Below are 14,082 nucleotides of genomic sequence, written 5' to 3'. Positions count from 1 at the left end.
ATATGCACTGATACTAATAGCCCATGCAGTAAAACCTCATGGATTGGGAAATCTGGTCGCCTTCACTTTTGCTGTGAGATCGCTAGAAAATTCGATTTCTCTTTTCTATATCTCTTTTCTACCTCCAGTGAAAGATTAGAAACTTAAGTTTAACGGAGGAAAACAAAATGTTTCTGTTTGTAGACAACTGTAGGGTTCACCCTGAGGAAGCGAAATCCTTGCTTTTAGTTTGATACCTTCCTGCTCCCAGGATTAGCCTCAGTGTTTCTGGAAGACGCTTTGGAATGGTGTGAGGAGGTTTTCCATCACACACCGTGGACAAACTCTGTGTAAATGAGTTAGCTGAATGGGTGCGTATGGATGGACATAGGGTGCCTGGAGACTTTGGGTCAGTGATGCAGGTGGTGTAGGGAATGTTCTCAGTGCTGCTGGCCAGTCAGAGGGCACGGATAGGGTGAAGCGGGGATGTTGTGTGTGCATGTGTGTGCTGGGGGGTGGGGTGTGAGTATGTATAAGTAAGTATGTGTCCATGTAAACGTCCTCCGAGGGGAAAAGGCTCCAGCCTTTGGCTTACTGACCAATTTCACAGAATATCCGCCCAGTGGTCATAAACTAGATTTATTCACCTTTTATGTATAAGAAGCGACTGACCTGAAATCAAACCGTTATATTTTTTTCAATGCACGTCCCAGAGTTATTGCTGGCAAACCCCTTCCTTTACCCCTGCATTCCATATGGTAGAGGCTCATAGTTCTATCTACCACAGAAAAGAAGAGCTGTGTTCATAATTTTGAGGGTGAGTCACATACAGAAAATGACAGTTTGTTGGGCAGTTTATTTAAGGTACGTAAGTGTAAACCCTTTCATACACAAAAAAACTAAAATCAGATTGGGTCAATTAACTGAAGCTCAGCTTTGAGGAAAACCCAGCGTTCCATAATAACATAGTCCTGTTGATTCTAGATGGTTACAAGTAGTGATCATCTTTACTCCTATTTTCATCTCTGGTATCAGTTATAGAATATACAAATGTCTGTTAAATGTGGAGAGATCAATGCCACAAAGAAGGTTAGAGATTAAGATTTGTAAGGACCCTAGCTCGCTTCATTTGGAGAAGTGAATTTGGAATTTAGCATAATAAAGATCTTGGTTAGTTTATGATCATGGTTTGTCCAAAGCAATCTTCCCTTGTGCTCATGCTCATCGGAGGAGCTGGTTGGGGACATCATGGAATGGGGGTGGGGGTATACAGTGCTGCTCTGAGTGTTTTATTGCCCCTGAATAGTAGTTGTGGTGAGGAGCATTCCTATCATTCTGCACCAGGAAGGTGTCAGGATTGGTCATGATAGATAGGAGGGGCTACCCAGATATTCCCGAAAACCAGAGGGCTCTGGAAACTTCACTTTGTTTATTTTCCTTAGGCTTTATTGCTCTCGGTTAGAGAAGAAAATAACACAAAATCTGACGCCCTCTTTGTATATTATGTTGTTCATTCTGTTAAAGAGATCGGGGTCCAAACCAGTGAAGGAGACAAAGGGAGAGCAGAGGTTTATTAAAAGGTATGTGGCAGGCTGCACAACTCTGCAGCCTTCCACGCTGCCCTTATCTGGGGCTCATTATCCAGTGGAAATGATCTAATAATAACCTAATGAGGGAAACCATCTTTATTTCCTTTGTTCTGCCCATCCAGGGCTTTTCAAACATACAGCTGAAGTGTTTCCATGTACAAGTCCTTTAGAAACTCAGAATTGCTTAGCAAAATGTACTTTGAAAGTTTTTCATTATCCATAGAAATGGTATTTTTCAAGAGGAAAAATAGCAAACTCCAAACTGCATGGTTTTAAGAAACCTTTTTCAGAATCTGCTCTGATAAAGCATTTGAGATTTGTACTTTCTGACATGAAGTGACACGATACAGTTAGAATTGCAGAATTGCTCTTGCAGCTAGCCCTGATGTTCAGAATTTCCCCTTAATTTCTTTGCCAGTCTACTCATATTGATATTTTAGTTCATGGCCTTGTTGCATTCTAGGACGTTTTTATGCTTGAGCTGATTTTTTAAAGTAATATTCCATTTCAGCTCTTTTGGCATTTTATGTTATTTCAACTAAGGGGTATTAAAATTGTACCAAATTTTGTAGAAATCCAGCTGTCACAATAAGTAATCAGTGATCAGTACCAAATTTGTTTTTTATAGGAATTGTTAAAGTATATAGAACTAGATCAAGAAAGGTAAATGTAAAGACTTTACGGTTTTTATTACCTAAGTTAAAAATGCTCTTTGGAATATAAAAACTATTACCGGGATAAAAAGGAAAGCTTGGTTACTGAAAAGCCTTCTTGTAAGAAAGGGGGAGAACTTTGGTTTTAAATAACCCATCTGGCCTTCAGAGGCCTGTCCCCGGGGAGTTATGCTAACTTCTGCCACATAGATCGCGCCCGATGATGGACATAGCCCATGGCAAAGAGGCCAGGGAAGGAAAGCAAATGGACTTCTGTGAAAATACACGAGGGACAAATAGCATCCTGCTTGCCGAGTAAGTGCTAGGAAACACTCTCAAACATGGGAAGTACAGACAGGCCCCAGCAGGTTCCAGCATTCTTAGGTTGGCTGGGATTCTGGTTTTTAATGTGAGTCCTTGTTCTCTGTGAAGTAGACCTTTGACCTACACGTTACCCTTGTCTTTTCCTAAGTGTTTTGAAGTTACAGCTGGGCGGTATTCTCCAGGTTAAAGCACATACGAAACTTTGATTTGATATTTTAAATTATGGAGTTTATCAATATAAACTACATTCTTAATATGCTAACGTTGTAGGGGTTTATTAATCAAGGTTCTGAGAGGTTGGCTTATTTTTAAACTACAGTTGCTTAGCACCTACAGAACAGGGTGGCCCACACAGGGCCTTCTAGCAAGACTGTTTCTTGTTTGTTACGGTTGACAAGACCACCACCCCTTCTCTGTAGGAACCCCTGACAGTGACAAGAGGAAAGCAAAATCTTTGTGATCCGCCGTCTGTGGGCAACTTTATATAATTTGCTTTTAAAATTACTTGCTAGACTACAAGAGAGTTATAAGGAAGAAGTCTTTTAGTAATGAGATGGTTTGATTGCAAATGTATTCATTAAATTTTTCAGGTGCCTTTGTCCCTAGTGTCTGCAATGTTTGGGTAACCAAAAATTAAGACCACTTTCCAGAATATATAATTCACTTTCAATGTCACTGAATCGGAAAATCGGAACAGTGGGTTTGGCATGGTAGAGTGGAAAACCATGACCTGGAAGTGGAGACAGTGGTCATTCCCTAACAGAGTCCTTGTGCAAGAGAGAAAGCAGCATCCTCCCAGCTCCTTGGAAAAGGAGAAGGATCCCTGCCTCAGCTGCCTTAGGAACTGCTGGTGGAAATAACCCGAAACAATGGGGGTGGAAATACCAAAATATAAATGGACTGTAAAAACATAGAATCTTATTGCATTCTGAATATGAAGTTTCTCAAATGCAAGCAAGACTCTTAATTTCATTAATACACCCACAGTATGCCGATATCTGAGTTCACAGTAGCCTCTTAGGAGGCCCATATCTGTGTGGTGAGGTCGGTGTTCTGTTAGGATACCCATGTGGTTTGTTTATGGATGTGACATCCTTGTACCATCTCTGGGATCCAGTGGTACTAAATATCTAAAACCAGTGAGATTTTATGAGCTTAAAATCCATGATGCTTATTAATCAATTTAAAATCTTACTTGATCATTTAAAAAAAAAAAAAAAACAGGGTACCTGGGTGGCTTAGTTGGTTAAGCGGCTGCTTTTGGTTCAGGTCATAATCCTGGGGTCCTGGGATTGAGCCCCATATCGGGCTCCCTGCTCAGTGGGGAGTTTGCTTCTCCCTCTACCTCCTCTCTACCTACCTACCAACTCATGCTCTCTCTCGTGTTCTCTCTCAAATAAATAAAATTTTAAAATAAATATTAAACACTTAAAACTCTGATAGATTTTCTTTTTGGAGATTTAGAAATATTTTAAATCCTTCCAGAAGGGTGCTTATTCAAGCCTGCACTTAATTTTCTTTAATTTAAATCTAAAGTAGTGCCTGTAATCTAGTGTTTAAAGATAAGCCTTTATACACCATCTAGTTTAAAAAAAAAAAACAAAAAACAGTAAAGTGTGTGTTCTCTAGATAAAATCTGAGAAATAAGCTGTTATTAATTTGTTTTTCCTTTCCCTCTTTTTTTTCACTGCTGAACAAATAAATAAGGAAGTTGAGACATGTTTTTCTCTTGTAATGTCTATTGGCTTTCAAGTTGTCCTTCCAAACTGCCCATAGTTACCACCACCATCACCAAAAAAAAAAAAGTTATTAAAAGTCTTCCTCCTTACCTGATTCTTTAGGACAGGTATATTATTACCAGACCCTTTTGTCACTTACCACACTGGACTAAAATTCTTAAGCACCAGTTCTGTCTCTCACATGAGCCTAGATGAAACCCTTCAAAGGCATGAATCAGCCATGGCTTATCCATGTCCACGTGAGGCAGGCAGGATAAATACATCACAGGAATCTAAGGAACATAGGATGGAAGCAAGACTAGTGCAGAGGCAAATTCCATGGCTTCCGTTAGAAAGCTGGGATTCCCAGAAAGTGAAATCTGTGCAGAGAGGAATAGTCAGGGAAAGTTTATTGGAAAGTTAGGACTTGAACCAGGCCTTGAAGGATGAGAAATGAGGACTGTTAGAAGGAAGCAGGAATGAGTCTTATGTGTTTCCAGGATCCCAGGGATCCCATCCTGAATTAATACAGCAGGCTGTGGATGAGGGAGCCTAGGCAACATCCATCCCAAACTCTCCTCCCCAAACCCCATGTCCCTTCCCCAGGCCCAGTTATATGCACGTACATGTCTTTGCACATATGACAGCTTCCCCCCCGCCCTTTAACATTTCCTGTGCCGCAATATGCTCTCATATTGGCATGTTCAACCGTCAGATTCTTGGGTTTTTCAGTTAAAGATGCCATGTCTTTTCCTGAACTGTTAATCTTTTCTTAAATGATCAAGAAACTTCTCTCACCTACCTTTCATCTCTTCCCTTACTTTTGTAAGAACCTTTCAGTCTCTGATCTTCTTTGGGCAGTTATCCCTCACTGCATGCGAGAAACATACTACTTGTGCTTTTTGGGTTTTTTGTTTTGTTTTTTTTGTTTTGTATTTGTTTGGGGGGTTTTTTTGGTGCAGTTGTATTTTCCTTCCCAAACTAACCAGGTGTTTTCATTCACTTGATCAGCTTTGTCTCTTAGAGGTGTTCTGAAAGGAAAATTTTTTTCAGTGTTCTTTTCCGCTCCCCACCAAAAAAAGAAGTATTGCTATGATTTTTCACAACAGTAAACTATTTAAATAAGATTTTTGTCTTAACAACTGGGTAGGAAGCTTCCTCCACTGCCACCACGCTTGGAGCATAACTTAATTCCAAACCATACCAAGAATAATACTGTGCATTATTGGAGCTTCGCTTGAACCCATCCCTGCCAAACTCCACAATTAAGAAATAATGAGTTCTAAGTGGGAATCCTTTCTACTTTGGCGAATTTTTGTAACATTCCGCTACATAAAATATACAGCATTTTATTATAGAATATTTTTGCTCTTTTATTTACCTAAGAGGTTATTTTTCACGTAAAGTGATTCGTCTCTGGGAAGGAGAATACTTTTATATTCTTTTGATAAAGGAATTCTGAATATTAAGCCTAATTCTATGACCTAAGATAAAAGTGAAGACTCCTGAATCAAAGAGAAACTCGCAGCAGATGGACCCTCACAGAGAGAGGAGGTCTGTTTTTCTTCCTCGCGTCTTGCCCTCTCTCCCCCTGCAGCATCCATGTTCAAGCCCAGTGTATGGCAGCCTTCTCCACAAATGTGCCTCTCCTGCTGGGCTTGCTCAGGGTAGGAAGTGGGTTTCGCAGCTCTACACCGAAACTTTCTTGGGAGCATTGTGATAGCTTTGTTACTTTTGCTTTGCGGCATTCTGACCCGGTGAAATTCATCGGGTGGTGTTGGCACCAACTCTGTGTCCGATCGGCTATCAAAGTGGAACCCTCTCCTCCCTTTAAGAGCTTTCGCACAGCTTAAGGAGCAAAACTGCCCCAAACAGTCTCCGTGAAGCTTCCATTCTAGAAATGCCTGGTGAGTGTGATTACTTTCTTAGAGGAAAAAAGCAAGCGTGTACTGGTTACGGGTTTCTGAAGCAGTTGCTAAAACATCTACTGAATTGGTACAAAACATAGTAGTGCTAAAAAGCGGGTACTTGGGGTGTTTGACAAACCTGTGGATTTTCAGGTCAAACCCTCCCTCTTCTACCTCAACGAGATGGTGATTCCCATGTCTAATGAGGGGCCTAGGTATGTGTCTTTTAACAGGTAGCTCCTGACGATTGCCTGACAATTAGCCATATGTTGGATATGTTAAAAAAATTTTTTTTCAAAGATCTCCTCCCACCCCACCCCCACCACCCCGAACCCGGCCCCAATTACTTTGAGAGGTAATCTGTGGAGATTAGGAACTTTGCCTCTGGAGCCAGATGGCCTGGGATAGAATCCCAGGTCTGCCCTGCTTGTTCGTAATCTTCAGCAGTTTGCTCATCTGTAAAGAGGAATGTAGATACTCCTCTCATGGGGGGGGGGGGGGGGGGGGTGTTGGGAGGGCCCAGGGAGCTGTAACATGTAAAATACTGTTTGGGGGCCTGGCTCAGAGCTACCACTCAGTAAGTTTTAAGTGCTATTCTTTGTTCTTATATACATCTATTTTGCTTCTTATGTTTTTCTTAGTCCTATAGAAAACTAGAGTGAATTTCAGAACTTCTAAAAGCAACAAAGAAGCGGTAAGAGGGCATGAGAGAGCATTGTGTAGACTCTGAAACCAGACAGAGCTGGGTTTGAATTTCACTTTTACCCCACGAAAGCTGTATTCTCTTGACCTAACCCTCTGTTTCCTTATTTGCAAAATGGGAATATTAATACTCCCTATAGTATCGAGGTGTTGTGGGGTTTAGATAAAGCATGTAAAAGATGAACACACTCCTAACACATCGTAAGTACTCAGTGGACGTGGTCCATCTTTAGTGTTACCGTATTTTGTATTCTGGGCATGTTTGTATGGGTTGACTACAAATATCCAAATCTGTAAGCTCTAAGATTTCTTTTTAGCCTATTTAATAGAGAAGGAACTAATAAGCTTAAATGTAATTAGTATTTGAGGCTTCATGGGTGGCTCAGTCGGTTGTGTCTGACTCTTGATTTCGGCTGGTCGTGATCTCAGGGCCCTGAGATTGAGCCCGTGTGGGGCTCTGTGCTCAGTGGGAAGCCTGCTTCTCCCTCTGCCTGCCGCTCCCCCTGTTCATGCACTCGTGCTCTCTCACAAATTAAATAAAATCTTTTTAAAAATGTAATTAGTATTTAATTTGTATTAATTTGCTAATTATTAGTACTAATTAGCTTGAAATACTGATGAGTAGTCATGGATATATATAAATATATTTATAATATCATATATTTATAATATATAAATTATATATATTTATATATGTATTTATACATTATAAATATATATTTATAAATATATAAAAATATATATTATACATTTTATATATTGATATATTTTATATTTATATATATGTATATATTCTATATAATGTATATTATATAAACATATTTATAAATATATATAAATTTGTGTACATATTATATAAATTTATATAATAAAATATATAAGTATATGTAATTATATATAGGTATATATTATATATGTTTATATATATATATAATTTATTATATAAATTTATATAGCACTGTATATACATTACAGAGGTAGGTAGGTAGATTGGTAGGTAGGTAGGTAGGTAGGTAGGTAGATAGGCAGATAGACAAGAGATTCAGTAATCCAGGCTTAGGAGGAAAGAGAATAGGGGAATTCAGGGAAGGTTTTTCAGAAGAAAGGTTTCTAGTCCATGCTGAGTTATTGATTAGATATTAGGATACAATGGGGAGGAAGTAAGAGGAGTCGCCTTAAGAGAACCACATGTTGCTTCCTTTGTGTGAAGTTAGGCTGGAATGTCTATCTGGGTGGGTTCGGTTGAGGTTCCTGGGAAGAAACCAAAGAAGTCCAAAAGATAAACTGGAGCCAGACCAGGGTCTAATAAAGAAGCTCTGGTAAGGCGTTTGAATTTTATCCCGAGGGTAAGAGGAAGCCACTAACAGTTACTTTTTTTTTTTTTTTTAAAGATTTTATTTGACAGAGGGAGAGAGACCGCGAGAGAGGGAACACAAGCAGGATGGGTGGGAGAGGGAGAAGCAGGCTTCCCGCAGAGCAGGGAGCCCGATGTGGGGCTCGATCCCAGGATCCTGGAATCATGACCTGAGCCGAAGACAGACGCTTAACTGACTGAGCCACCCAGGCGCCCCAACAGTTACTTTTTTTAAACAGGGGAGTGAGAAGAGCAGATACGCACATTAGAGAAAGTATTCTACCTTTGTGGAAAATGACCTGGAGGGGCCGGGAGATGGGCAGAAAACCAGTAGAGGTTGTTGCCGAAAGCCAGTGTTGGTGGCCTGGGCTGCAAGTTAGCAGCGCTCTTTGCCCAAGTCCTACGTGAAGGCAGGTGGGGTGGCCCTACAGCCCCGATGCTGGTGGTGAAAAATGAGTATTGCCTGAGCCTGATTCTCTCGTGTGTATACCTCTCCCTGAAGTAACGGAGACCCTTTTGGAAGTTGCATGAAGTCTCCCAGGCCACAGGAGTGCCGTTAAAGCCTGCCGCAGCATACTAAATGGAATGGACCTCAGCCTGCAGTCGGCCAGTAAATGAATATAACTTATGTTGAATTCCAGCTAATGTACAGTCTTAGAAGTAGCATTAAGTCTGGAAAGTCACTTGGGTGCCATTTCAAGTACTGAACTGTGATTTACTTGGTCATACCTCAGTGGCCTCTATGTGCCAATATAGCGTCCATGGCCTTTTCTACTTTGTTCCAGGGAATAACTTACGGAATGAAAACACGCATTTTTAAAATATATTTTCTATATCTTACTCATTTTCTTGGTGGGTAGGGATTATTGAGGTCAGTATTTATTGTTCAAAAATGTGTAGTATAAATGAAGGTAACAAGTCATAACCTAGAAGTGTGCAGTTTTAAATGAAAGTAACAAGTCATAACCCAAAGTAATGTTTCCTGTTAAATGTTTATAATAAAGTTTAAAAAAGTATTGATCTCACACTCTTATCCAAAAGAAATTTAAATTTTATTTTACAAGGCATATTTAAAATGCTCAGTGTAAGTTTGCTTTATATATAAAATATCAATATTAATTGTTCACTAGTAAATATAGAGTGAGTCCCATGCCCATGAGGTCCAGTGCTTAAAAAAACAAAACTGATATCATCCTGGTATGTCCTGTGAGGTCCCAAACCATGTCTTAGTCATCCTTTTATTCCCATGTAATTATCACCATGAGTCCAGCACTTAATATATGTTTAAAAGTTTGTGATTGCCACATGCAAATGACAGTAATATGGGGAGCTTGTCTGAGGCCCCAGTTTTCGTGGCGGAATAACTATTAGGAGTGTGAGAGCTCTCTGCATATCTGTGATGGATGTTCTAGGAACTTTGGACAATTGGTATTCCTGAAAGGCACAAATAAAGAAACCTCAAATATGAGTCTGTGATAACTAAATTTGAAACTCTTAGGAAATAGTTTCCCTTAATAAAAATAACAAAGCCTTGGATCAGGTTTTCAAAGTTCAGAGATGTTTGATAAGTAAGTAGGAAAAGAATTTTAGATATGCAAAGAGATAAAGCGATTTATCTAGTTTGGGAAAGTAAAAAGAGAGAAAAGATACATAAATGCAGTGGAGAATTTTAGAAATGTTTACTGAGATAAACAATAACAGCTCCTGACATTTGTGTGGTGTAGATTGTGCATCGTGCTTTCCAAAACATTACCTCATTTGATCTGCTGAAGAACCTTATGAAGTAGAGTTTTCACGGATAGGGAAATTAGATCTTAGAGTGGTTAGGTGATTTGTCCGAAGTCCAAATAGCTCATAAGTGATGACTGGAAACCCCGTTTTCTGACTCTTAAGGTAGTACTTAAATGTTGAGGAGTAGCAAATAAATCATTGGCATGTATTAACTCCTGCATCATACCTGAAGACATCTGTGAAAAGCTAGTTCACAATGAAGACTATCTCCTTGAACTGCCAACACATTTATTGCTCATACCATTCATTTGACATAAAATTTTAATTTAAAAAAAAAAAAAGGTTTTTTCTGTTTATAGAAGCAACACAGCTTCTGAGTAGAAAAGTTTAAAATGTGCCTTGGCTTCATGAATATTATGTGACCAATGGTTGTGCTCTTCCATAGATAACGTTTCTGAGATTTTTGTGCTTTTTAAAAACGTTTTATACTTTTAAAAATATTTCCGATGAAATCACCAAAACATTTTCCTTGTTTCCATTTTTACTCTAGCAAAATAATATGAAAAATGTTTCCATGTAATTAAACATCATTATAATACCATTTCAGTGTCTTCATAGTATTCCATTTTCTGAATAACACCTATTAAGGACTTGGGAATGCTTTCTATGTTTTGTTATTAGAAACAGCACTGAAGAACATCTTTGCTATCTCTTTGTATAAATCCACGTATTTTTTTTTTCTCAGAGCAAATGTTGGGCAATAAAATTGCTGGCTGGAAGTTAATCATTGACCGAACAGCCCAACCAGAAAGGTTGTGCATATTTAAATTCCCACTTTGTAGCGTATGAATGCCATGGTCTACAGATTTGCCAATCCCTCATATTTTCAAAAACCTTTGCTAATATGATTATCAGAAACAGTATATTGTTGGGGCGCCACGGTGGCTCAGTTGGTTAAGCGTCAGACTCTTGATTTCAGCTCAGGTTATAATCTCAGGATCCTGGGATCGAGCGCCGCATCAGGCTCAGCGCTGGGCATGGAGCCTGCTTAAGATTCTCCCTCTCTCTCTCCCCGCCACTCCCATGCACAAAACACTCTCTCTCTCAAAAAAAAAAAAAAAAAAAAAAAGTGTTGCTTTGAATAGTTGAACAATAAATAAAACAAGGGAGGGAACGGAGATTGCTTTTATGTTTGTATCCTGCACAGTGGCTGCTATTTATTGTTGAACCTGTGTAGACATTCAGCACATAGAATGTTACTTAAAGAGCACATGTAATACGTAAAACATTGATCATGTTCCTCTCTGGGCCTTGTCTTATCAAATACTTCAAGGGCTGCCATTTATTCTTCTGTGAAATTGAAATAATCAGCTTTTTCAGTGGGCCATTATAGTGACCAGCACAAGTCTGAAAGTATTTGAAAGTAGCATTGTAGTTGTTGAGCTTGTAAGAACTTTAAAGGTCCTTTAATCAGGTCCATCATTTTCATTAAGCCTCTTTAATGTAAAGATATGAAAAAATCCTGGTGCGTTTTACAAATTGAAATGGAAAACCCAGTGTCTAATATTTTTTGCACAAACGTATAATTTTGCCCATAATTTTATATGAGTTACTCATGCCCTCAGAAATTTAAATCTCTGTACTCTTTAGTGCTTTGCAGTATGGTGAAAATTTTCAACGACTTTAAGAAAACACCATTTTTGGTCATGGCAGTGGATTCTGGTTTTGAAGATAAACCAAATGCATTTGCAATGATTTTCAACTCTTATCTAAATAATGATTTCTTATGGGTACATTATTCTGCATAGTTTCATCAACCATATTTCTTTTCATTTTGTTTTAGGTAGCAGTTTTACAACATCATCAGGATTATATACAGGAAATAATTCACTCACAAATTCCTCTGGATTTAACAGTTCACAGCAGGTAATTTTAAAAGCCAGTTTAACTTCAGAAGTTTTTTTTTAAATGCAACAGATGATTTTCTTATATAAAGAAAGATCTGTTTATATTATACTGTGACAGCTTACCTAAGCCTTTTAAGATATGTATATTTTTTCTTTTAAAAACCTCGTTAGCAGTCTTCCATGGTGAGCATTTGGTTTTCGGAATCATTTAATTTTACCTAGTCATGCATCATGGGATAGAAGACATAGGAAGAGTGTATCTGATCTTACATAAAATTTGTTTGCAAGTCTGGGCACTTCCATCAGTGTATACTTTGGGAATTCAGAGAAGACCCAGAAACACAAATATAGTTATACTTTGAAAAGTGAGAAATAAGCAGCAACATTCTGATGGATTATTCTTGTGTGGTTTGATTTGGTAGGACTATCCATCTTATCCGAGTTTTGGCCAGGGTCAGTACGCACAGTATTACAATAGCTCACCGTATCCAGCCCATTATATGACAAGCAGCAACACCAGCCCGACCACGCCGTCCACAAATGCCACTTACCAGCTTCAAGAGCCACCATCTGGCATCACCAGCCAAGCAGTTACAGATGCTGCAGCAGGTAATTATGTGTACTTTATTAGTCCTGCAGGCTAGATTCTGGTGGTTTAAATGCATTTTTCTACAGTCCTATATTCATGCAGGAGTTTCACAGTTTTGGCAAGTTTTGGCACAGCCTAAATCTAAGTCAAACAGCAGGATTGTGGCATTAACTTTATTTTTATTTGCTGAAAAATTTTAGTATAAATTATGTAACTTCAAAAGCCCTTGAAATTGAGATTTTATTTCGTTGTAAATATACTCAATTTTCAGGAGATACGGTGTTTTAGATACGTAGTTATAAATATTGAGCTATAATTCTTAACTATAATTATAAATATTTGCCCACATATTGAATATGAAAATAAATATTACCTCAAATTCAATGTTTATTATCATTAAATATTTACTGTTTCTCCAAAATCAAAAAAAATCAGAGTTAATAATGGAAAACAGTGATTCCTCTGGCTCACCCTTCCCACTCGTGGCCTACTCTGAATTTTGTAACTGGGCATGAGAATTTCCATACTTCTGCACAACCCTCGATAGGCCCTTTCAAATGAAAATCTCTCCATCTCTGGAAATTTTCCTACCAAGCCTTTGACATTTCTTTCCCTCTTTTAGTTTTTTCTCTGAAACTCTCAAAATTGTATGCTTAATTTCCTGAATTGGTCTTTACCTATATTTCTTATATTTTCTCTTGCACGTCTCACCTTTGTCTTATTAAAACTGTAGCCCCTCCTTTCATGGATTATGAGGTGAGCCATTATCCTCAAACAATCCCAGAGTTTGCTTCCTTTGGCCTTTTATTTTTAGCACCAAAGCCCGCTCTTTGCTGCAAGCCAGGTTAAAGTGGTCTTACACTGAAACACACTTCTATGAAATTGTGATCACAATGTGTTAATTCTAGTCGGTTATCCTACATCATGAAAACAAATTTTATGGAACAGGTGCTAATTTCAATCTTGACTATAGGTTTATCTTGCAAATATTAGCAGATGTCCCCCATAAAAAAAATCTCCTTTGGGTTTTTAGTGTTTCACATTTTTTCTTAAATGTAGGTGAACACTATTTTGTTCCAGAGCAGAAGTTAGTCCTAAACTTCTATTCCAACGAGCTACAAATACTATTTCTGCACAGCTCAACTCCATACATTTTAATCTTTGATGATTGTAATCCATTTACCTTTATTCTTTAAAAACTAGCTTGATATATTTTTCACTCAGTTCACATGTGTAAATACAGTATTCACAGAATCTAATATACATGTCTTTTAGATTTAACAACTATATAATTGCTGTCAAAAATTGGATTTACTGTAGAAGCTGTTACAGATTTTTCTTCTCTATTTCCGTTAATTTCATATAGGCATCACGAGGAAAGATAATGGCTTGTCCCAATTTTAGGGAGATCTCATGTTTTCATATGAACCATCTGGGCCATGCCAACTTCTTGCAGACTAAAAGGAGCTTTGAAATAGAATAGGAGAGTAATTTTACTTACTTCATCATGACATTTTGATTGTGAAGAGTACAGTACAAAGTAGTGAAGACTTAATCATGTTTTTTAAATTAAGGTTGATTAGCACTTTCTAAAAAATACCAATTTAGGCATATCAGAAAAGTTAGTCT

The 14,082-nt window shown here is 38.2% G+C and overlaps 1 protein-coding gene across 10 annotated transcripts in view; it reads left to right on the top strand.

Annotated features, from left to right (window-relative positions):
• Nucleotides 1–14,082, top strand: part of EYA1 (EYA transcriptional coactivator and phosphatase 1) — a 170,646-nt gene that overhangs the window by 50,742 nt on the left and 105,822 nt on the right. For 5 of the 10 annotated variants that reach the window (XM_021688169.1, XM_044914232.1, XM_044914230.1 and 2 more), the window contains 2 exons: nt 11,801–11,883; nt 12,287–12,473. In XM_021688169.1, coding sequence (XP_021543844.1) covers nt 11,801–11,883; nt 12,287–12,473 — 270 coding nt within the window. Of the gene's footprint in view, nt 1–3,386; nt 3,396–11,800; nt 11,884–12,286; nt 12,484–14,082 lie in introns of all 10 variants that reach the window. The other 5 variants (XM_021688173.1, XM_021688172.1, XM_044914231.1 and 2 more) reach the window with 3 other exon arrangements.

Source organism: Neomonachus schauinslandi, chromosome 4, assembly GCF_002201575.2.
Source record: "Neomonachus schauinslandi chromosome 4, ASM220157v2, whole genome shotgun sequence".
NCBI lineage: Eukaryota > Metazoa > Chordata > Mammalia > Carnivora > Phocidae > Neomonachus > Neomonachus schauinslandi.
This window is presented reverse-complemented; position numbering and strand designations above follow the sequence as displayed.